This window comes from Lepisosteus platostomus, chromosome 2 (assembly GCF_059453375.1).
Source record: "Lepisosteus platostomus isolate fLepPlt1 chromosome 2, fLepPlt1.hap1, whole genome shotgun sequence".
NCBI classification, from domain to species: domain Eukaryota; kingdom Metazoa; phylum Chordata; class Actinopteri; order Semionotiformes; family Lepisosteidae; genus Lepisosteus; species Lepisosteus platostomus.
The window spans coordinates 34786340-34812379 of record NC_142612.1 but is presented as its reverse complement, the minus strand read 5'-3'; the positions used below and the strand labels follow the sequence as shown (position 1 = coordinate 34812379).

Here is a 26040-nt window from a genome sequence, read left to right as displayed (position 1 = left end):
TGCTCCTCAGGGTTGTGTACTGTCACCAAATCTGTTCTTACACACATGCTGTATGAGCTGCAGATTAAGAGTAGCACAGCCAGTCTGATTAAATATGCAGATGACATGGTTCTTGTGGGACTCTGTTTAAAGGACCAACCTGTAGGTTAGCAAACCAACTTTGAACAGTATCCTTGAAAAATGGTGCCAATCAAGAATAAAAAGGCATTAAAAATAAATGTGACCAAGACTAAAGAGCTTCTTTTCAATGGTAAAACCACTTTTTGCAGACAGTAGTACTCAATGGTCAGTCTGAAGAGGTTGTGGAGAATTTTAAATATCTGGGAACACATTGATCAGAGGCTGTGGTAAACTGAGAATATAGACGACATTTATAAGAAAGCAAATCAGTGTCTGTCCAGAATTGTGGAAGTGGCAGGAAAAACAATTAGGAAACAGCATCCCCAGCTCAGCTTAAATTATATTATCATATTACAGTACCTCAGAATGGCAAGGAACATCACAGCTGATTCCACACACCCACTCCATTCTCAATTCATAATTCTCCCATCAGTGAGATAGGATAGGGTACCAAATTCAAATAAGAACATTTATAAGAAGTCTTTGTCCCCTCTGTTCAATTAATGTATGTAAATATAGTCTCCCCTATTTGTATACCATTTATTTATGTATCACATACTATTGTTGTGATTGCATGTGCTTCATGTGATTTTATGTTTGCTTGTGTGTTTTGTAAGTTTATGGGAGAAGCCAAAGACAAGTTTCCACGGTAGTGAACAATAAAGTATCTATATAGATGAGGGAATCTGAGGGTGTTTTCTTCTTTGAATGGAACACACTAATATACTGTATATTGAGACAAACGCCCAGGAAATGTCGCCAAGATGACTTGTAAAATACTGCAAGACTTAAAGGTTGATTAATCAACATGCTGGGCCAAGTACTGATTGCTTTGATTGGGAGCAGTGTGAAGTGGGCAAGATTAAGCAACTGGAACTGGCTTTATTTTATTATTATCTCTATTGAACTGCTGATTTCAATATCCAGATCATTATTATCCCTTAGATACATAAAATATGCTGCACACCACAGGTGTGTTTAAACAATAAATAAACTTAAGCCTATAAAAAATTCACAAATCCCCCACAACAAAACGCAAGTTTAACATCTAAAAGCGGTTTTGTTGAGATACTATTGAAGTTTCAAAAAAAGAAACTCAAACTTCACACCCCAAAGTGATTATGGAACATTCAAAACAGTCTTATTACAAAGGGTGCACTGTCACAGAGATAGGTGCATTTGCAAGATAATGGAACTTTATTTAAAAGGTTGATAAATCAACAATCTGGGCTGAGTGCAACATTATTTTTTGGTTTCCTTCTATTGTTTAGATAGAAGTGGTTCTCAAAGTGTGGTCCATGGACCACCAGTGGTCCGGGAGCCTGCACCAGGTGGTCCTCGGGCTGACCTAATCATCTTTCTGTGCTGTTTATGTCAGAGGAAAGAATTTTGTAGTGATCGCTACGAAAGAGCTCCCCCTAGGAGCACTGTTAACAACTGCAAGCTGTAAATAGTGGGAGGAGGGACTTGTGTGTTGATTATAGGTATCGGAGTTTCATGAGCCGTTAAGGGGATTGTGTGTGTCAGTACTGGGGTGAGCACAAGCGCAGGCTTGGCTGGCTTGAGGGTCTGCCGAAAGGGCAAAGTTTCCATTCATTCTCCTTGGCTGTACCCTTCTGTTGCCTTTGTGGTTTAATGAAGCTTGAGTTATGGGGGACCACCTCACCTCTTCATTCCCCCATCTGCGCCTATCGCTTCAGTGTTTAGTTTTATGCACCACGAAGTCCTTGCAGCCCTGCAGCAGTCTATTGTTATTAGTGATGCACGTCAGCTTTTTTTTACATTCACTCGCCTAACCTGATTTAAAATGATAAAAGTACTGACCCGAAGCCAGTCCGAACCTGCTCCATTGGAAATTACACTGATCAATATTCGAACATTCATTTAATCAACATTTATTGAAACAGCATACCCAGATTCCTTGTTTTAAACAGACTAAAGTAGCCTAGTCTTGTGACTGTCATTTTTGTAAAGTGCCTCACAATTGATGCAGATAACGTAACCTGTACTTTTTTCTTCTGTTGTGCTGACTAGGTTGCCAAACGTCTCCCACCTGGCTCTTTTATCACTCTCTCTTCTTTATTTTTATCTCACTGTTCTGGAGTTGTCCTGTCTGCTCTAACGAGGTTGCCATTACTGTATTGTTTTCTTTGTAATACACTGTTTGCTTACGTTTTCTCCCACTTTGCTTTGTGATACAACCAATTGGGGCTTAAATGTAGCAAAATGTCAGGACCCAACGTCCTGGACAAATTTCCCATTGGCCTTTACCAATTATAGCCACCAGCCATATCACCCTGCAACTCACAACTGGCAACCCACTGAAGCTCTGGAAGAGGTGTTAGTGGGGCCAGCAGGGGGCGCTCACCCTGCGGTCCATGTGGATCCTAATGCCCCAGTATAGAGACAGGGACACTATACTGTAAACAGGCGCCGTCCTTCGGATGAGACGTAAAACCGAAGTCGTGACTCTCTGTGGTCATTAAAAATCCCAGGGTGTCTTTCGAAAAGAGTAGGGGTGTGCGGTGAGCGAACTGGTGCACTATGGCTGCCGTCGCATCATCCAGGTGGATGCTGCACATTGGTGGTGGTGGAGGGGAGTTCCCATTACCCGCAAAGTGCTTTGAGTAGAGTGTCCTGAAAAGCGCTATATAAGTGTAAACAATTATTATTATTAACACCTTAAAGACACTTTAATTTAGGATACAAACAATCGGTTTTCTGCAATATTTTGCTTTTGGTCATATATCAACCCGCAACCGCCCAACCCGATCTAAAATCTCTTTTTGAACGAGTCAACCCGCGCATCACTAGTTGTCATGATCGCGTGGTTACGCTGTTTATGTTTTGATATGTGAGTGTGGTTCGACCTTTTATTGTATACCAATTATTTTATTGACCTCTTAATATATACCAATTATTGTTCATACCATTTTGTTCGTACTTTTGAATATCTTACTTCAAGATTTTAAGTTCAAGGTGTAATTTAAAGAAGCAGTTGAAGCAGAAGGGTTATTATGGAGCACTGGCTCAAATCTGGGACTCTGAAACGCAAATATAGTGAGGATAGTGACAGGGCAAGTGCAAGCAAAATGCAGAATAGAAGTGAAAATGCAGGTGAGGTAATTTGTGAACCATATCAGCAGTGCTGTAATTCTAATTCCAACAGATTGATAAATGTGATGTGCAAGGAAGCAGAAAGTGTGCCAGATGTGATGTATTTGTCTGGACATGTGATATGTCCATCTTGGATGCAGATATCACTTCTGATTGCTCAACAAAAGCAGCTCCATTCTTCATATTAACTTTTTAAGTAATAAAAACATCTGCAAAATATGCAGCATTGTTTGTAAAAATATTAGTACTTTTCAGCAAATTTAATTCAATATTAGTTATTTTTAGTACATTCATAGGTGATGAATTTTACAGGCCAAGAAGTGGACATAGGCATAGGTGGTCTTATGAAATCTGTGACTTGGTGTAAGTGGTCCGCAGACCATAGAACTTTGAGAACCACTGGTTTAGATGGTATAATTATCATTAAGACAAAATATGAATCATTGTCTCCCTTTCCAAGCAAGCAAAGTGTTTATTTTCTAATTCAAAGACTTTTCAGGAAACCTGTTTGACAACTTGATTGATGAGTTTTTTACTAATGTATGGTAGACCTGGTCTCATTCTTTAGCACTCTGTAAGCGTACTCAAACTTAGTGACCCTATAGTTCAATTCCCTGGTACTTTTCAATGTAAATGTACTGTATTGGTTCTGAATCAAAATAGTAGAACATCGGTCTTTTAATGCAGCTAGTAAGTTGCTATTCTAACCTTTTTAAATAAGTACCTCAAAAGATGGATTGTAACTTTAAATGTCTTTGAACTGTTTTTTTATTTTAAAAAGGTTACAATAAAAAACTCCTTTGAATACATTTAGTTTAATTTAATTTAAAAATTGACAATGCTATGATTTATGATGCTGTATGGTTTCAAAGCCACTACAGTACAGTATGTGCAAAATCTAATAACAATAGCTCTGCAGGATGTGTGCTGTAGCTTGCTGAACCCTGCTCTAATTTACAACTCTATTATATTAATTCTTATAGGAAAAGCTCCCTACTTTAAGCAAATGGGCAAAGTTTCTGCTCTTACTGTCCTAAAACCTCCATTTCACTATACAATGTGTCTTTCTGGTACCTAAACCAGATATATATCAGGGGCCGCCTGAACATATACCTACTTATGACACAAGAAATACAAACTGGGGAGTTTTTGTGTGAAATTAAATGTACACATATACAGTACATACCTATATCTACTCAGATGCCACTCATGAACATAATATTCTTTTTTTTTCATTTAAGAATTAATTATGCAGAATGGTCCACTTGAGTGTCATGCATCCATTCACAGGAGGAATGCTGTTGTACCACACAATTATTTTACACAAAATGACATGTTGTGTAAGAGTGGTACTCTCCAGACCATCATTACAAAATGAAATTGCTTCTAAATTGAATTTGGTGTGCAAAAAATAATGTAATGTAAAGAGAAAAATCAAAAAGCTGCTAGTGTCAACACTGCACATTACACATAGCCTTACAACAGAGAAATGTGACTCTGACAACACTGCAAACTTTTAGGTGCTCCACAAACCATATGACTCTAATCTTACAGAATTCATGCATTCTCATGAAAACATTAAGTGTATGCTGGAAAAGGCTGTGGAATGTTGTTCTCATAACTAAAATTATTTAAAAATGTATCCTGGGGAAACTAGCTGACTTGTGTGGAGTTGCTACAAGAAAGTCTAAATAATTAGGTGCAGCAAACTCTTCTAACACTATAGACAGCTCATTCTTTCTCCCGAAATCCTCCTGTGGTAATGATTTCTAGAGAAAAGTCCATTCTAATCCCCCACTCCCCCCATGATAATGAAATTAGTGATAATCTGAGTTGTACCCATATTTTAATCAAATTTATTTGCCAATTTTACATTTTGAGCTGGGCTAAAAATAAATAATTTCAGCAGTCTGTAACATCTGGCAAGGAAATAGTAAGCAAGCTAAATCACTTACTGTAAAAATGAAATTTGCTGTTTTTATCCTTAATGCATAATCTTCACTAACGGAGTCCTTTAAAATTGTGAAATGAGTTTGATACTCCAGCACCAATGGATACAACATTTCAACCTCCAGCTTTCCTCCATGGTAAAGATTTATGGTGAGTATTTCAATCCACCATTTCTGCCTTTGGTCAATGTAACTAGCGCCCTGTTAATGATTGTTAGAAATCAAATTTAGTATGAGATACTTCAAAAAAGTGACAGAACATTATCCTAGTGTAGCAGCAAGGTATATCATTACACTTAAAATTAAGTTTTATTAAAGATTTCCAAGATTCATTCTGTAGCCATGACCAGACAATACCCCTAGCAGGCCTAGGGTTAGACCTCTGTGTAAAGTACTAGTAATGAAGCTGAAAGGGGCCTCTCTGATAAGCAGCATATCTCAAGTCTGTAATACAGACCAGGATATCATAAACTGTGTCCAGTCTCAACCTCCCTAAGATAAATAGTCCAACATGGCTCCTTTCAATCTGGTACTCATGAAGGAAAAACCTCTTTACTATGACCATGGGTCAGAGGTCATGGTAAATCACTCAAATGATGACCAACCAGTCAGGAAACTGGGGAGTGGAGGAAAACACTACATCTGATAACATCATGACTCAAAATTTCTTTCATCTAAACTGTGACAAGTCATGCTTATTGGCACCCCCCATTAACATTGTAAAGCCAATGCTGTAACTATCTGTGGATGGTACTGTACTTGAGCTTCAGACTAAATTGAAAACCTTGGCAGTGATATTTGATTTAGGCTCGACATTCAACCAACATGTGCAGCATATTGTTAAAACACCTTTCTTCCACCTCAGAAATATTGCTAGACTACACCCTATATTATCAGTTACCGTGGCTGAAAAGCTGATCAACATATTTGTCTTCTCCCAAATTGACTTCTGTAATGCTATACTTGCTGGGGTTTCTAAATCCACATTAAACAAACTCCAGTATGTCAAAAAACTGGCAACCAGAATCCAGGCCAGGTCTAGGACAAGTGATCACATTACTCCTATCCTGGAGTCCTTGGACTGGCTTCCTGTCATGTTTTGTGTCGACTTCAAAATCCTCATGCTCAACTATAAGGCTCTGTATGGCTTGGCACCTCAGTACCTGTCTGAGCTATTATCACCCTACTCCCCACCTCGCAACTCTTCTAATTCTGTCCTCCTATCTGTCTCCCAAGCATGTCTACACTCTATGGGTGATAGTGTCTTCACTTATTGTGCCCCAAAGCTCTGGAACTTTATCCATAAGGATATCAGAGAGTCGCCTTCTCTAAACTTCAAATCTAGACTCAAAACCTTCTTCTTCAGAAGAGCCTTTACTTAACCGGTTCTGTTCTTTACTCCTCTGCTCTTACTGTATCAATCTCCACCATCTACTTTCTCCTCTAACTGTGTATTCTTATCGTGTATTTTTTGTTGCTGTTGAGAAGCCACCTTTAAAGTTTTATTTTTAGCGTCATAACCAATTACCAACCATGATTTTGTAGTTTAAGAGGTACTGCACAACTTTTACATTTTCTCACTCTCTCATGTTAGAGAAACGTTTCTGCTTCCCCTTAAAAGATAGTCAGGAATCCATCTAAAAAAAGGGGTATTTATTACATGTGCATGAGACCGAAACACAGATATGCTAAACATATTTTTCTAAAAAAAACAGAACTGCACTTCAAGATTTTTCTGTTATCTATAACGTTTCCCTGTGCTTATCAGATCGGCAGCATTCCAGGATTACGCTCATCTTCTTCTTCCCTATTTGCCAAATATATCTTCTTTTAATACAATCTGTTAGTTGTGTAGCATGCATTCCTATATAACACTGTATAGAACTACATAGTAGGCCTTGTGTCCAGCATTTTTCCACTCCAGTTCAAACCACTTCTGCATGTCCACCTTATAAAATACTGCTGCATTTGCAGAAAAAGTGTGTACAAAGTTCACAGACACCCTCTCAACACTCCTCTCCCCTCTCTCCATTAAAACTGGTTTTCTGATAACATCACCAACCATGTTGCTGCAACCATTGCAATCTAAGTCAGGACCTACATATCAAGACACTAAGCCATACAGGGTTTCCCACAATTGTATACAGGTCGCGCCAATAATCAGCACCACCTGGCCAATCAAACGTATGAGCAGCAACAAAATGTACACAAGTATCCATATTGATATAATGTTTTTTATACTTATACACTGAAAAATAATTTGCCTGTAATCAGCAACGAGGGAACGTTATTGCACAGTTCTCCAGTCTCACACGTTGGATTTAAATGTCATGGTCTCACATCTCAATCTGAAATGCATTTGCATCAAGTGTAAGTTGATTAAAACATGAAGCAATGGACATACAATTTTAAAATTGTTCTAGAGAGCTGCAGTTCTGTTAAACATTGTGTTTTATATATATGAAAAAAATAAACCATACAAATAATATGCAATCACAATTTTCCACAGAACATTTCACACATTTTTAGAAACAGTTTTATAACCTTGAGCTATATCTGTAATATGCAGGAAAAAAACAGGTTTCATCGCAGCTGAGTATTGGATCAAAGACAAATACTGTGTTTCTTCATCGCTTGCCAAAGATGGCAAGAAACAATTTCCAAAGTATAATAAAGGGAGTAGAGAGCACTTAATTTGCAAAGTGAAAAAAGACATCGTCTCAATGATTGCAAAATAATAGTGCCTCAATAGCAAATAGAAGATACAATAATGACTTGATGCAAATAGCAACAGATTTCAAGCACATACAGTTGTGAGAAACATTTTGTGAACCCTTAGGACTTATTGTACAGTATATGGATTTCTGGATGAATGGCCCCTAAAATGTGATCAGATCTTATTAAACAAACAAAACACACAACATTTTACATTGTCATATCTTTATTGAACCTTTATAAGGTTCAAACAATCAAGGTCAAAAAGTGTGTGAACCCTTATATTTAGTAACTAGTGGAACCTCCTTTATTGGCAATAACCTCAACCAAATGCTTTCTGTAGCTGCTGATCAGATCTGTGCAGTTAGAAGGTATTTTGGCCCATTTCTCTACACAAAACAGATTCAGTTCGTGTATATGTTTGGGATGTCTTTCTTGAACGGCCTGCTTCAGATCACACATTTCAATGGGATTAAGGTCAGGACTCTGACTTGGCCATTCTAAAATACAGAATTTCTTCTGTTTAAGCCAATCTGTTGTTGATTAACTTCTTTGTTTTGCATCATTGTCATGTTGAATGACCAAACTTCTTTTAAATTTTAGTTCACAGACAGACGCCCTGATATTCTGCTGTAGAATTTCCCGCTATAACTTGAAATTCATTGGTCACTCAATGTTTGCAAGCCATCCAGGCCCTGAGGCAGCAAAGCAGCCCCACACCATTATACTCCCTCCACCATACTTCACAGTTCAGATGAGGTTTTGGTGTTGGTATGCAGTGTTTTGTTTTCTCCTGTAGCGGCAATGCTTGTTAATAAGACAGAATTAAGCGTTAGTATGCTGTCCTAAAGGAGGCCCCATCTCACCCTCCATCTCTGTGGTGCAGCCATAGAGAAAGTATTCATGCAGGCTGATTTAAGATGTTTTCTTTTGATAAGGAACAAGCTCCCAGAAGGGGATGCACTTAGCTAAGCCTGGCTATCATGATCAATGGTCATCCATTGGCACCTATCTGCCTAGGGAGTGCCAGATGGACATCTGGACTGCATTCCTAAGTGTCAGGAGTAAGTGACTCATATCTCACCTTGATCAACCAATCAGGGACTGGTAGGGCCGAGTAACCCACGTGGGACTCTGATGCCCATGGAACTTTCAGCCAATCATGAGCTGAAGTTCCTCCAGGTCAAAACAGGCAACACAGAGAGCCTGTAGCAGAGATTCAGTGGAGAATTCTGTGGACTTTTCTAAAGGGAATTCAAAGGAGAATTCCAGGGCAGGACGGCCCAGGAGCAGAAGGCTCCCAAGGGCAGGACATTCTCGCAGCGCGCCTCCTGACCATCCTGAGACTCAGCCCGGACAACCATGGAACGGCCAGTGTGTCCGAATGCCAGAACTTTCCTTTGTTCTAAGAGTCTAGAGCAGAGGTTGCCAGAGAGTAACCAGAGGATCCACCCGAGGTTAGCACCAGCAGCAAGCCTCATGAACAGGTCAGAACTGTGGACAGCTGAATCACTATTCAGAACTAGCTCTTCATCAGGAACGAACCGGTCCTCTTCCTGACTTGCTGGGACCCACAGTCATCTTTTCTCCTGTGCACAAACTTTGCTAGTTAAAGCCAACTCTAACTAGCCGGCCAGTGAGCATCAGCAGCGCACCGTCGCAAGCCGCACAGCACAGCCTAGCACGCAGCCAGAGAGCGCAGATTGGACAGCAACAGCCTACAACTGTTTCTTTGAGTCCACAGGAGATCTGAATCCCCAGAGATTGGATAAGTATTCAACTTCAATGCATTACAGCTCGAGAATTTAATTGTTATCCCAACCAGTTGATATCAATTTAATTCCTAAGAGTTATGTACTTGTTTTGAGTATCTAATGTAGAAGTTATAACCAAGTGCATTTATGAAACGGTCTAAATGAATGATATACTGAACGTATGTCCTCTTGATAGATGTAACTCTTTGTAACTGACTGAATATATACCTTTTGTATTCTGATAACCCTCTCGATAAGATCTGTTAGTTTTACATGCATATTCTATGTATTAATAAATGTATCCTCGTGTATTAGTACCTGTGTGTGTGCGTTGTTTGAGTTATGTCGCATGGTTGGATTCTAAAGCCATCAAAAGAATCAATTTTGTGATTTACTGCTACAATTAATATTTGTCCCAGTAAATCCCCAAACCCTACAGAACTGGTGCCTTCAGAGAGCACACTACACTCCAAACAGAATTCTGTGTACATTTACCCAAAAGTTCAACTTTTGTCTCATCGGTCCAAAGAACATTGTTCCAGTAGTGCTGTGGAACATCCAGATGGTATTTAGTAAACATGAGATGGGTAGCAATGTTTTTTTTTGGAGAGCAGTGGTTTCCTACATGGTAAACTCCCATGAATACCACTCTCGTTCAGTGTTTTTTTTATAGTAGACTCATGAAGTTATCAAGTGCAAGAGATGTCTGCAGATCCTTAGCAGTCATCCTAGGGTTCTTTATCACCTGTTTTAGGATTGTACGGCGTGCCCTTGCACTGATCTTTGTAGGATGCCCACTGCTAGGGAGAGTAGCAATGGTGCTGAATGTCTTCCACTTGTAAACTATCTGCCTGACTGTGAACTGATGGAGGCCCAAGTCTTCAGAAATCCTTCCAGTCTTATGAGCTTCAACAACTCATCTTCTGAGGTCCTCTGAAATCTCTTTTGATCAGGCCATATTGCACTTCAACAAAACTCCGTTGTGAAGAGCAGATAACCACAATTGTGTGATTTTTTATATGGCAGGGCACGTCAAACCCACACCTGAATTGATTGGAACACGTGACTCATTGATTGGAATACCTGACAATTACCCTCTTTTTAAGATGTCATTATCCTAGAGGTTCACATACTTTTTCCATCAATGACCTTGATTGTTTAAACCATTTGTTCAATAAATATATGGCAATGTAAAATGTTGAGTGTGTTGTTTGTTAAATAAGGCTTTATTTATTATTATGACTTAAGAGCCATTAATGCAGAAATCCAGATAATTCCAAAGGGTTCAAACTTTTCTCACACCTGTAGCTATTCCTGTCATCATCATGGGTAGCCTAGATCTTTGATGAATGCTATATTATCAAACTAGTTGTTTTGGTCAGGATAATATTACTTAGTTAGAATAATAAGACAGATAGTTAGCTCCTAAGCTTGCACAGTAATTTAGTAATTATCCTGCAGGGAAACTGTACTAATTCAGTAATTAGTACAGTAAGCTAGCGGTCAGATAATTGTGGTGATGGGGGGGGGATAACAATAACATGCTGTATAACATTAACCTGGCCTGAGCTTTTCCTGTAGAGAATCCCTGCATTATAGATGTAGCCATCTAGAATGTGCAAGATGTCAGTAGGTATATCCTGGCTGGTACCATGATGTCACAGAGAACTTTATGTTACTGTTTTTTTTTAATAATCTGATGAAGCACTGCACTACCTTATAAAACTGCCAGATGGCACCATAGCTGTGTCTGGTTGTCAGACAGATCCAAACACTATTAAATCAGTATTAAATACTTATTGTTAATGTACTTTCCTGTACTAATCATACTTTATGCATACTAGCGTCAATTTAATGAAATACAATGATTACATTGTTCAGACAGGATGTTGTTACTATGTTGCTAACAAATGAAATAGGTCACAATATTGTATAACAATAATAGAATTATCATTTGATTATTTACATATAGCATATAGAATTACAAGTAACTTTGTCTTAACAATATTTCGAAAACATTTAGATCCACATGTTTAACTTGTTAATATTGCGATTTGATGTTAAAATGTTGAGGTATGCAACAGTTATTTTAATGACTGCTTAAAGAACAATGGTAATTATCCTAAATAAATGGCACTAACACTGTAGATGATGTACAGTATGGATATCTGGATATTCATAGAATTCATTAGCAAGTGAATGTCCCGAATTGTTTAATTCATGTGGCAAATTAAACCCTACAGTACAGATTTGCTTGGTGGGGAGACATTTGTGTTCCAATTTAAACAGACTCTTTAAAAATAAAAAAAAGCTTTAACAAAATTCATAAATGCCACTCACAAAATCCAAAAGTAATGTAAATATTTGTCTTTGATGGGACTCGCAGAGGTAAAGAAGTCTATTATCACCACAGAGAAAAAAAGTATTGTTTAAACAAGATAACATTGTGTTTAAACACAATAATTAATTTTATAAATGATATTTTCCCAATATATTTATATTTGAAATATATGTAATAATATTACCCCCAGCAATGTTTTTGCATTTTCACTGATAAAACATATCACACTCCTCCTTTGTGCAAATTAATTAGTACAAAGGAGAACCTGCAATGTACAGTATTTTGGAAAGATCAAGTCCAACACCCTGTCATTGAGCATTCCCAGGTTAAAAGCATGATATTTTCACAATTTTTGTGAAACCAAAGGTTTTGCAAATGTTTTGTATTTTTGATGTGAAACTGCAGAAACATACATACAGAACAAGCCATTCACCCTGCAACTCACAATTGGCAGCCCACTGAAGCTAAGCAAGTGTGAGCCTGGTTAGTACCTGGATAGGAGACCTCCTGGGAAAAACTAAGGTTGCTGCTGGAAGAGGTATTAGTGGGGCCTGTTTTTCTTACTCTGGCCCTGGGCAACTTGACATCATTGAGGCAATATTGAATTCTGAGAAATATCAAGGAATTCTTGAGAAGAATGTCAGGCCATCAGTTCAAAAACTCAAGCTGGGCACAAAGTGGATGTTTCAACAAGACAACGATCCTAAACATTCAAGTCCACTAAAGAATGGCTTAGGAAGCAGAGGTTCTGTGTTCCGGAATGGCCAACCCTGACCTGAATCTTACTGAAGTGCTGTGGCAGGACCTCAAGAGTTCATGCAAGGCTGTTCATGCAAGAAATCCTTCAAACCTTACAGAGCTGGGGGAGTGTTGTCAAGAGGAGTGGGAAAAAATCCCTCAAGCAAGATGTCAGAGGTTATAGGAGGTGACTGCGTGAAGTTATTGCTTCTAAAGGAGGTGCCACAAGTTACTGACTGAAATTTAATTTACTTTTGCACACAAGAATATGTGGTGATTTGTTAAATATCAAATAATCTGAGTTCAAATCCCTTTTTATGTGTGGGAAGTCTTCATTTAGGATATTAATTCTATATATTCATTAAGAGTTCACATTCATTTAATATCTCTATAAAATTGGTTCTCAAACTATGGTATGCGTACCACTTGTGGATCACCACCAGCTGGTATGCCATATGACCCTGGAACTTTGTTGTGTGCACTGAAAAATCGGGACAGGTTTTCATATTTTCTATTTTAATACGTGTCGAACACGCAGCCCACGTACTACAATACAGCATGCACTAATACTTGGACACAAGTGGACACAAGAGCTACAATGTAATTCCATACCATTCTATAGGAATGCGTGCTACGAAAGTAAGAGACCAATTGTACTTAAAATTGTATTTGTATCTCCAGCAAATAAGGAGGTAGGAGAATGTGCGTAATTTTGGAACACCGCCAATCTTGTAAGTACAGGAAAGCATAGAAATGCATGCTACGAACGAATGCGGCCAATTGTATTTTAAAAAACGTATCTCCAGCAAATAGGGAGGTAGGAGAATGTGCGTGATTTTGGAACAATGCCAATGTTGTAAGCACAGGAAACCATAGAAATGCGTACCGTGAACGTTGGCAATCTCGTGACCACAGGAAAGCGTGATAGATAACAGAAAAATATTTAAGAACTGTTCTAGGTTAATTTGAGAAAAATACACCAAGCGTCTCTGTGTTTCGCTCCCATGCCCATGAAATAACTTTTATTAACTTCTGAGACGGACTTCTGAAACAGAAACGGGGGAAAAATGCAAGTTTGCGGATTGCTAAAGCAGGAAAGCCCCACACTACTTGTGAAGAACCTTATTTACTGTTGGCAAAAGAGCTGACACGTATTATGTGTGGAGAAAAAGCTGTTAAGCAGCTCAACCTGCTGCCCCCTTTGAAAGACACAGTCACTCGTAGAATTAATTGATATGGCAGATGATGTCAAAAGTACGCTTATAGAGCGCTCCAAGATGAGGAGATGCTTTCACTGCAATTAGATGAGTCTGTAAGATGCCTTTGATTTGGCCAATTTGCTCATTTACGTTAGATACGAGTTTGAGGGTATGTGCCATGAGGACTTTCTGTTCTATGAGCCACTACCAACAGAAACTACAGGAGAGCACATATGTCAGCTTCTGAATGAATGTAGTTGCACAAATTAGAGAGGTTGCTCCAGATATGAAGTGGACGCACTGCAGCATCCACCACGAGGCCTTGGCAGTCAAGAAAATGCCTGACAAATTTAAAATCTGTTAGACTCGTGTGAGTCATATCAATTGTGAATTGTATCAAGGCTCGACCAATGAATTCACATCGGCTTTGCTCGACTAAACAGGCTCACCCCTCTCACTGAAATGGTGCTTTTTTATTGTTTAATTATTGTTGTTCCTGTTGTCATTCTATAACAAGAAGCCACCTTGAAAGGCACTATATCAAATAAAGTTTATTATAATATTTATTATATGTGTATATGAGTGTGTGCACGCACGTGCATTCATGTTGGTCATTGAGATTTTCTGGGGTTCCTATGAGAAGATGACTTGTAGGTGATACTTGGATGCTTTGGTTTGATCAGGGGTGGCACTACTGAAAATTATTTAAATCACAAAAATGTTATAACTATTTGTCAAGTTATAGACTAATAAAGAGACAAAATGTCTGTCTAACTTGATAGTTTTGAAAGTCTCCAACACACAGAACTTCATAACATTAAAATAAGCTGGATGTCAATTTTACATAGTAAATAAAACCTTTATTTTTGTCATTCTTCTATACCCAGATTCTGACATTTTGACAACACACGTTCAACAGAGAAGACTAACTTTCTCTACAGTTGTCCTTTTCAATGGGTTTAACTATTATACCTTTCCCAAGACCTCAAGAAAGTAGGGATGTTTTAAAAAGCAAAATAAAAGCTTATTATTATATATGTTGTGAATGCGACAGCAACAAGTAATTATGAAACAAGATTTTGATCATGAAAAATATATTTCACACATACTGTAATGTAATGACATTACAGTACGATACCGTAGGTTTTATTTACTCTATATACAGTATGTTTATACACACAGTATACTGATCATTCTGAAGTTCACAGACTCACACACTATTGTTTTGGCATAAAGGGCGGAGCGGTGGCTCTGTGGCTAAGGATCTGCGCCTGTGACTGGAAGGTTGCCGGTTCAAATCCCGCGGCCGGCAGAGGAATCCTACTCCGTTGGGCACCTAACTGCTCCAGGGGCGCCGTACAATGGCAGACCCTGGGCTCTGACCCCAAGCTTCTCTCCCTGTCTCTGTGTCTGTGTCTCCATGGAGAAAAGCTGGGGTATGCGAAAAGACGCATTCCTAATGCAAGAAATTGTATAGGGCTAATAAAGAAATATTATTACATTATATCTATGAAATTAATTACTTCATGTACTTTGTGTGTGTGGCACATTGGGAATTGTAATCTTAGTTTATGTATTCAATTGACGTGGCCGACGTTTTCAAACTATAATATACGCTGTGAAGGAAATATTTTCCATTTTTAAGAGACCATACCATCTCATAATAAAAATGAAGTTCGACCACCTTTAATCGCACAAAAGAAATTGCTTCAAAAAGTAGTGTTTATGCTGCTTTTATCTCAACATGTATAACATCTGATATGCTGTGGTCCTGAGGTTTTAGGGCCGTGGTAAAGGGGAATCCAAGCTCCAAGCACAGGCTCACAGAAGAGCCTCCCTTGGGAGTCTTCAGAAATGCTATTGAGAGATGATGAAGTAATAAAGCAGGCTAATATATAGAAGTAATTCCTTATACTTATATAGTGCTTTTCTGGACACTCCACTCAAAGCACTTAACAGGTAATGGGGACTCCCCTCAACCACCACCAATGTGTAGCCCCACCTGGATGACGTGACAGCAGCCATAGTGCACCAGTACCCTCACCACACACCAGCTATCAGTGGGGAGGAGAACAGAGTGATGAAGCAAATTAGTAGATGGGGATTCATAGGAGGCCATGATTGGTAAAGGCCAATGGGAAATGTTTCCCGGGGTAACACCCCTACTCTTTTCGAGAAACATCTGGGATTTCTAATGAGCACACAGAGCCAGGACCTCTGTTAGTCCTTGTCACTATACTGGGGCATTAGAACCCACACAGACCACAGGATGAGCACCTCTAACTGGCCTCACTAACACCTCTTCCAGCAGCAACCTTGGTTTTTCTCAGGAGGTCTCTCATCCAGGCTCACAGTGGGTTGCCAGTTGTGATTTGCAGGGTGATATGGCTATATTGTAAAAACATCATTCTACCACTTCAGAAGTATCGCCAAACTATGTGCAATGTTGTGTTGACAAGCTTTTCAGCAAGTCAGAATTCTGACAAGGTTGTGTGCAAGTGCTAACATTATTCCTATCCTGGACTCTGCTCTGTCTTCCTTTTAGGTTTTGTGTCGACTTTTACATTCTCAGGCTCACCTGACTTGACACTTCATTACCTTCATTACCGGTTATTATTATTAGGCAGAATATAATCCTGTGTTCAATAATGTCTTGTAAAGACTTGAACTCTTACAATTATTTGCAATCTTTATGTATCGCTAACATTATGAAACTGAATTTTCAACCATGTGTAAAGTTACCAGGTTCCCACATCTCATGCAAGCAACAAGAGTTGACCAAATGGACAATTACTGATGCGGTGAATGGGCTGTTGTTGCAAATAAACATTTTTTTTATATATTTATATATAAAAAAGATATAGATATATTTATATCTATATAAAAGGGAGAGAACAGAACATAAAGTATGATGTTGCAAACCATATGAATTAAATGCAAGCCAGAAAAAAAGAATTACTTCACATAGTGACATTGTACCTGTATGGTTGGAGAACTGCACAGAGTTAATGGAGTCCACTTCAAACCCCAGCACCTCGGGGAATAAACAGACACAACAAAAGACTGTGTTAGACAGCAGGGTAAGGAGGAAAGCGCAAGTCTTGAACTTGCGCTTATAACCATCAACCATATAACCATCATGGGCTTTCCTTTTATTTCACAATAAAACATGTGTTTTAACGTATTTGACCAACAAATGTCTCTCACCCATTTGCCACCATGTTAAGAATCTGGGACACAGCTGGCTGGTGACATGGCCCAGACTTAAACCCTTTTTAGTGTGTGTGGCTTGTATCAGAGATTGATTTAAAAAAAGCACTTAAAGCATATAAATCACACACCCTAGTAGTTTCACCTGTTAAAGAATAAAGAGATACAATTACGTTTGTTAAAATACTCAAGACATTATTGTAAGAAAGGGGAAGGAGACGCTTGACCATGTATGTTAAGTGCTGATGCCTGTTTGCTCATTTTAATGTAAACTATTGTAGTTCTTCACCTCTAATATCTTCCCTAACTAATTTCTGTGATTCCTACTGCATTATAGTTACCTGCTGATGGTGTAGTTGTGTTTGTATTTTGATTCTAACACCCCTGTCATTTAAGCATTTACATTTAATTATCTGTTTCTACAAAAGTTTGTTTTTTCCTTGGGTCTGTTTTTAATTTTAACCCACAAGTATCTGCATCCAATTTTAATGCATTTGAATGTAGTTTTCTAACATGGACAGCAACAACTGATTTTTATCCGACTTTGTTAGGAACCTGTCTGCTCACTGGACAATGTCAGTAACCTTTGTTCCAGGAAAACAGCATACTGTTATCAACTCAGGGTCCTTGATGCATATCTCATCTGCAGTGTCTCTGATAAGAGTTTCTAACAACCACCTTTTCTCTTTTACTTCTGTTGTTGGTTCACTTTTTGGAAAATGTGTATAATTTGACTTAAGATACTTTTGATACTTTGCAGCTATTGTTATTTCTGCAACAACCTTATTCCAAAAACACAATTTGAACTTTTTCCCTGAAATGTACAACACTCAGTTAAAAGGAAACTGCAGGCTACTATACAGCACTTCATCTCAATGACAATAGCAAAAAAAATGCCACTTATATTTCAGAAAGTGCCTTCACATAGGACAGGAGACATTAAATATAATAGACATTCTTATAGCAGCTGCGCACACTAGAACAATTGTTGATGATGGAAAAATTATAAGAATTAAGCCTGGAGACTAACGACCAGTACCCTCGAATCTTTTATTACCAAGAAGTCAGGAACACAGTTTTGTAAGACAACAAAGATTCTCCGAAACTCAAAATGTGCTAACACGAATATTAACAATGTCGAGGATGATGCTCGCAATCATATTATGTAATAATGAAACCAGATGCTAATAATAAAAATATACCCTACTTTTCACTGACTCTGGGCTACCTCATGTTATTTTAGCAAAGGCGGTCCACAACTATTGATAAAATAAGCTGCGAAACTGCTCTTTTTAGTAAAACCCTCGAAACGTCTTATCGCTGGTTCGTCGACATTCAGCATGACGTCTCAGGAAATGGTGAAGCTGTCTTTCTAAAAATTAAAAAGCAGCTACGTAGACTGAATAGCTAGTTATATTTACCACCTTCTTAGACAGGCTCTGCGAATGTTTTTATTTTTGACGTCTTAAAGAGCCCTTGAGTGCAGTCTCTTTTACTGATCTGTGTCCATCTGCAGGAGTGACAGTGACAGAGCTTGGTAGAACATGATGTAGTAATTATGTTGCACGTACAGTACCTCTGGCGGACAGGTATCAACATGAACTGTGTGAGCTAGGGCACTGAGGCAGGATACATTATTTGAAACAATTATGAAATATGAAATTTAGTTTTTACATTCTAGTTAAAGTGCTGAGAGTAACTTTTCGCTTGATGTTAATCTCAGCAGGCAATTCAGAGATCTCTACCACACACCGCTTTTGTAAAACTGAGATTGCTGCAGTAATGGCATCTGTAGGTTTTAAAATAAAATATTCCCAAAACTCACCCGTGTACGGTTAAGATGCCCAGGCTGTAATTGCACTGTATCCAATTTACATTCACAGCCATAAGACGGCTAAAGGGTAGTTAACCATGTGACCTTTACTTACCCACTCCAAAACGTGTTTTCTCTTCTTCGAGTACTGGTGTGCTTCACAGAGACATTCATATAATGAAAATCAAATACTGTAATACCAAAGGAAAGAAAAGCAAAAAAATTAGCACTTACCTGCAACGGGAAAGAAGCAGATTTGTTACCAACGTATCCTCTGACAACATGACTCTGAATCGATAGCACCCTGCATTCCATTTCGTGCGTATAGTCTTAAGGATGTACTAAATCCTGTATGTGTACAGTGCGTAATAAGAAAACAAAAATATATTCAGAAAATAGACTGCAAATAACAAAATACAAAAACAGAGACAGGACTGAAGGACAAGCCACACACTCACACATTGACTCGACAGACCGGAATTCAGGCGATTAAAGTGGGCACCTAAGCGCTCTGACATCACAAGGATAATAATTAACCGGTATAGACGTGACACAAATTTCAGATTGCTTTCATTTCGTTTGTGTATGTTTATTTATACCATTCCTAATATTATTTACTTTAATTTAGACAGTGGAGAAAAAGAAAAATAGCATTAAGAGATAAGTAAACTGAATGGACTCGCCTATTCAGTCCAATGTTACAATGTATCTCTTGCGTGTGTATTTGTGTTGCTGTGATTATAGCGTTTAATCAGTAAACCAGTATACTGGAACATGTAAAAGGCAGTACAAGTTAAATAATATTATTTGAAAAATATTATTACTAATATATAATATTATCAGCCAATATCAATTATGTTTCAGTCCTTTCGAATTACATTGCGCAAAATTAAAAGGTTTAAAACCGAAAAATGTGAGATTTAACTAAATATTGGTAAAAGCTTCAAAATGTTTTATTATTATTGATTATAGATATTATCTGTATCCTTCCATAAGATGGACAGCTACCGGTAAGAAACAGCGAGGATTGGGGCGGAGAAAGGGTCCATCATCTCTCGGGTCGCGCTGTGGAAACCCTCTATCTGAAAATGCTCTGGCTTCTGACTCAAACAAGCAACGAATGGGGGAAGCGCACTATGTGTATATACAGGAACATGAGAGAAACTAAATGGATTTACAGTATAAGGCTGCAAGTGGACGGTTAAATGTTATTAGCAACATAAAGTAAAAACCTTCAATGTGAATTTGTCTTATTTGTTTATAGATAGGAATTCGTTTAAAATGTCATAGTTTTCAAAGAATTACGTCAGTGCTGTATAGTTGCAGGTTTTGTTCTCGCTTGTTTTACTCCGTCTCTTGGGGCTTCCTTTTTGACGTCAGGAAAAAAAATAACTGCTTTTAGTAAGTCTCATCGAGTACGACCTCGTCTTTGCTCTGTTCTGTGCCCTGTATTGGCCAATTAAGAAAACAACAGGAATAACTAAATATTTAGGAGAAACAAACGTTTGACCACAGAAATAAGTGTCATAGGTATCTAGACATACAGTATAATGAAAATTATTTCAACTCCTCAAATGTTTTTATTTGTGAATGTATGAATATGTATTATAATTGACCAAATAAATACAAATAAGAGATGGAATGGATTTATGTTACTATACTGCCTGGATAGCACAGGGTTGTCAAGAGACTATCAAAGATGAGTACAATCTTTGCAGGTTCTGAGCTCTGTATTGCTAGCTGTGGAAAATTGAGTCTTACTACACAAACAGAATAATTTGTATATAATTCCAAGCACAGGCCCAGAAGATTATTCAAGATAGACTTTCATCAGCATTATGAAATGTATAACTACATTATATGTATTTAATATTTAATGTACAAGCTGATGGAAAAAATAAATACAATTGAAAAGCTCTTTCTTTGCCATTTTCATGTTGAACCTAAAGCCATTAAATAATAATAATAATAATAATAATTGCTTACACTTATATAGCGCTTTTCTGGACACTCCACTCAAAGCGCTTTACAGGTAATGGGGACTCCCCTCCACCACCACCAATGTGCAGCATCCACCTGGATGATGCGACGGCAGCCATAGTGCGCCAGAACGCTCACCACACATCAGCTATCAGTGGGGAGGAGAGCAGAGTAATGTAGCCAATTCATAGAGGGGGATTATTAGGAGGCCATGATTAGTAAGGGCCAATTGGAAATTTGGCCAGGACACCGGGGTTACACCCCTACTCTTTTCGAGAAGCGCCCTGGGATTTTTAATGACCACAGAGAGTCAGGACCTCGGTTTTACGTCTCATCCGAAGGACGGCACCTGTTTACAGTATAGTCTTTAAAGAAAATAATTGTATCAGTGTTTCAATTCTATAGGTGATATAGCATAGGGCCAAAATGAGCACAGGCAGGGGAAGTAATAGAACAATTGGTGATGGTGGAGACATAATTCAAATTGATTGACAACAGTAATTCCTCACATGTATAAGCAATCTTCCAAGGGGGAAGCCACTGCAGTAGCAGATTGTCTATACAGCAGATCAGGTGAAGAAGTAAGAACTTGCTTCACCAGTTGATTTAAAGAGGAACATTAGGTAGACCCAAGTGGAATTTGTATGTACAGTGCCCTGGGATCTATTCACTACAACACCCATCAGTTTTCTAAGGATTTGCCATGCCAGCAGCTCTCTCTTCTCCCTTGCTATACACACATGTTAATTTTAAATGTGCATGGTTCTCTATGTTGTTAAATTCACATTACATAATAAATTTGAAGTGTTTTGAAAAAGAGCTAATTTCAAGTTTGTTTTCAAATCCTTTTATGTGGAAATCTCCTTTTTAAGATCCCTAAGCAGACAAATGTTTGATGAGTAACCTGAACCTGAAGGCGGACATAGGATCTGGAAACCCTCTGGCAAGTTGAGCTGGTATTATCTCAGATAATATCAGGTTGTGTACTGTGCATTCTGGTCATGGTGAGAAAAACACTGTGACGACACCACACATCTGAACAAATATATGATCTTATAGACCAAAATGATCACTCTGCTTAAACTTTAATCTGTCATTTGCAGCCATTTATATATTCCAGGTTGACCATCAACCTCTGACTGTTCTGTCTTTGAGAACTTGATTGTCAGAATCGTATGCTGATTATTAATAATAATTTTTCCTGTGAGATGGGTCACTGAGTTTTAGAAGGAACTGCTAAGATTCAGAAACTTTCTTTAAAATGTATTTTTTTACTGTGCATAAATAGATCTCCCAACTCTTGTGGAGACCTGAAAGACCTTTAGGAATGCATTTCAATTGAATGCTCATTTCCTTAATTGAACTTAATTGGATTAATTTGTCAAGATTAACATTATCTTTTGCAACTATGAAGGGGCTACTGAGACTTATGCCATGAAATTTTACATTGTTACACCAACTACTCCATCTGCTAATTAGTGTTAATATAACGTGGTGCTTGCTACACCAAATCCTGCAATTAAATGCCTTTTTTAGTTTCTTTATGATATTTGTATCATAAATATTTGTGAAAATAAATTGATCATTAGATTGCAGATATGAGAAGCAACTGTTTCAAAAGTATTGAGGTGAAGTGGGACATGTATATATCTCACTTATCCAGCATCAAAGTATCACCACTTAAGCACATTGTGAGATCTGTTGATGGGGTCTGTTAATTTAGCCTCAAACAAAAGTTACACTAAGATGCCATAAAGCTAACTTGCTTTAGCAGCCCCAGTGGCTTAACGCTACATAAGAAAAGACAGGAACAACACCCACAAACAGGATAAACCAGACCAATGTCTGCTGCATATCAAAGGACAGAACCTAGAGCAAGACAGAGTAGGACAGTAGGCAATTACATATCAAAGAACAGGACAAGCACTCAGATTGTGAAACAAACTTTCTTCTGCCTGTATTTAAGAGCTGGGAAACCCTTGCAGTTTGTCTGTTTTGTGGGGCAGACCGCGTTGTTGGAGTTATTGAGCTCAATAAAACTAAATCTGCACAAGACTGTGTCCTGCTCCTCTGATGAATAATTTGCTACAACATATGGGTTGTCATGTCATATAAAAGTTTTGACCAGATCAAATTTGTGTATTTTATTTTCCTTAATTCCATTAAATCTTCGGCCACTGTGTGTGTAAAGGTAGAGTAACCATCATCCATTAAATAGCTCTTTGAGCTTTTTACTCATTTGAATACTTAATTCAGTTAAGTTTTTTTTTCTATTTGAAAACTGAAGATTAGGTTATTTATGAACTACAACAGTTAGATGGGGGTGGTATGATGGCACATTTATACCTTGCTGCACTGGGGCCCTGAGTTCAATTCCTGGGGTGTCATCTACTGTACATTGAGTTTGTATGTTCTCCCCCTGTTCATGTGAGTTTCCTCCAGATGATCTGGTTTCCTCTCATAGTCCAAAAACAGACTGATAGGGTAAATGGCTTCAGAGGAAAACTGGCCCTGGTGAGAGTGTGTGTATGTGTCCTGCAATGGGATGGTGTCCCATTCAGGATGTATTCTGCCTTTTCCCCGTTGCTTGGAGAGACGGGCTCCAGCTCCTCCATGTCCCTGTATTGCATACAGTGGTTAGAAAAATGGATGGAAGGAATAGAAGGAATAGTAGTAGTAGTAGTAGTAGTAGTAGTAGTAGTAGTAGTAGTAGTAGTAGTAGTAGTAGTAGTAGTAGTAGTAGTAGTAGTAAAAAGCCAATCTCCAAAAGAGCTGAAAACATTTAGACATTTCAAATAAATCCTATTATCCTATTATTAGGTTAATTAAAGGTTTAACTACATAATAAGAAAATAATTTGTAACCATAATAAAATAATTTGTAACCATTGCAAGGTAACAAGCTATCTAATGAACTATTTAACATCCAGAAGAAAAACCAACAGGTGTTTGGGCTTTCAGGATCCTCTATTTTTAGAGCATATTTTGAGCATAAAGCATTAACTTGCTCAATGCCATAGGTGAAGTCACATTCAGCTATTGCTCAACAATTAAAGACTGGCCATTCTTGTACTTCATCTGCAGGAAACCTTTCTTCCAAATGAACACAAATCAGGTTTATAAAAGTTAACAGAGAACTCATATCCACTGCAATGTTTTCTTCGTGGCTGTTGCTAAGCAAAGCCTTAACTTTGTCACTCCACGAAACATTATCACTAAGCTATTTTCTCAATCATTTCTTTTTGAACACTACTGTTGATAATAATCTCCAAAAATCAAACGCGTAATTTGTTCTTCGCCAACTTTCAGGACTTTTAACATACTATAGCGCCCTCGCCCGGTGATGGGGAGGAAGCCCACCTAGGCGCTCAGGGTACGCAAAGCAGGCTGGGTGAGTCTGAGGGTCCGCACGATGACCAGCAGCTAACTCTGCTCATGTAAATAGACTTATGTCAGTTTAAGTGTCCTGTGCAGCTTAGTAAAGTGTGTAGAATCTGTTAACTCAAGCTAATCTTAAAGGCTCAAGCTAATCTTATCCAAATGTATTGTTAATTTGACTGACCTGAATTGGCTCCATTCTGTAATTTGGGTTATTAAACATTTTATAGTGTGGCAAGCTTCACATAGGTTCAGAAGTAAAATATTTATAAGGGTAGTTTAATTGCCCTAGTATTGCATCTTGAACTTTGTCACTTTATGTTAGTCATTTTACCAAAGATAGCAGCAGTTTCTGCTGTTAGCAGTAATAAAAGGGCATAAAAATGGGACAATAAAAGCATTGTTAAAACATGAGCCCTCAGAGCCCAGCAACTTTTATTTAGTTTTAAGATGGTTAAATTTTTCTATTTTAAAATGTAATCGAACTGAAGTTTTCAAATAAAAGAAATGTAAACATGTGATCTATCATTTCCACACCTAGCAGTTTGTTTTCTGCCAGATTTGTTAGGATTCAATGTTTACAATGACTTTCAGAAACTTTTCAGCAAGAGAGGGGGGATTTTGTTCTGGTGCAAAAATCTTTGAAAGCCACTTGTAAATATTATAAACATTGCTGCAAATGCCCCTGAACACATTACTATTGGGCTTAAGAGATCATGAATAATAAATATACTGTCTGGTGAACTGATATCTTTCAAATACAAAATTAACAGCAAATCATAAAGGTGTCTAAACTTTCATATTCTCGGCAAAGCTCCCAGATCAGATGGATTCCTCAAGCAAGGGGGAATCAATTAGTCTATGAGTTACATTTAACCAGAGCAGGTGAAGAATAAAGGATATGTTGATATAAATGCTTAACCGGATATAATTCAATCTTGCTTCGTAAAACAGAAAATCTCTACTTTTGTTAAAATGTTTACAAATGTTATACTGTTAACTGAGTAATCTCACTCCGTGAAATGGCCCCTTAGGTACTACTAAACTAGGAAGCTGAAGCAGTACACTGTAGTAGTGACTGAAAGCTCGTTCCTCCAACCAGATGCAAGTTACTCCTTACATCACAGTCGAATTCCCGCCTACTTTATTCCACAGTCATCCTGATTGCATGTCTTCTCCTTTAGTTTGCATGCTCATTTATAGTTTGCTGTGTTGCCAATGCCAGCTTTCCCATTAGGCACTGTAGGCAGTGCAGAGTGAAAGTGCCTAGGGCCTACAAACATCAAAATCCGGCCCTGTGTGTTGCCGCTTTTCAGAATGCATGTAAACCTTTTTTAATTCGCACACTTTCGGTTTTTAATTCACATTAAATATACACATTTTTTTCAGATAACGTGTGCTGATTTTTTAATTTGCTCTTCCACAATTTTTAGAATATGTGTATAATTTGGATGTCCACGTTTTATGTTACCCACCAGAGTAACATAACTCATAAAGTGGATCAAGTAATTTGTCATAATGAAATGACAACTTGATCAGCATACTGTACCTCCATTGCTGTCCCAGCACCATGAATCTAATCATCTGGATGGTACAAAGCTCTATGAGCAAAATCTCAAGTATCACATGGCAGGATTGAATAATGCCAGAGAAGGTAGAAGTTCCAAACAAAACATGACAACATCTTTTTTAGATCCAGTTTTGTTACTGTGAATGACCAAGATTGG

General features: G+C 38.1%; 1 protein-coding gene and 1 long non-coding RNA gene across 3 annotated transcripts in view; one reads left to right on the top strand and one right to left on the bottom strand.

The window, feature by feature from the left end:
• pdxka (pyridoxal (pyridoxine, vitamin B6) kinase a) overlaps positions 1–19989 on the bottom strand; it is a 134722-nt gene extending 114733 nt beyond the window's left edge. Inside the window, exons 1-3 of one of the 2 annotated variants that reach the window (XM_088607346.1) lie at positions 19965–19989; positions 19191–19304; positions 16913–16967 (exon numbers count right to left, since the gene is read on the bottom strand). In XM_088607346.1, the coding sequence (XP_088463472.1) occupies positions 16913–16967; positions 19191–19271 (136 nt within the window). In that variant the 5' untranslated portion in view covers positions 19272–19304; positions 19965–19989. Of the gene's footprint in view, positions 1–16912; positions 16968–19190; positions 19305–19414; positions 19486–19964 lie in introns of those variants that run through there. The other variant, XM_088607338.1, reaches the window with a different exon arrangement.
• On the top strand, positions 19469–20873 carry LOC148676365 (uncharacterized). Its single transcript, XR_015926567.1, has 2 exons — positions 19469–19539; positions 19929–20873. It is a non-coding gene; the product is annotated as an uncharacterized LOC148676365 (long non-coding RNA).
• Positions 20874–26040: the final 5167 nt, after the last annotated feature.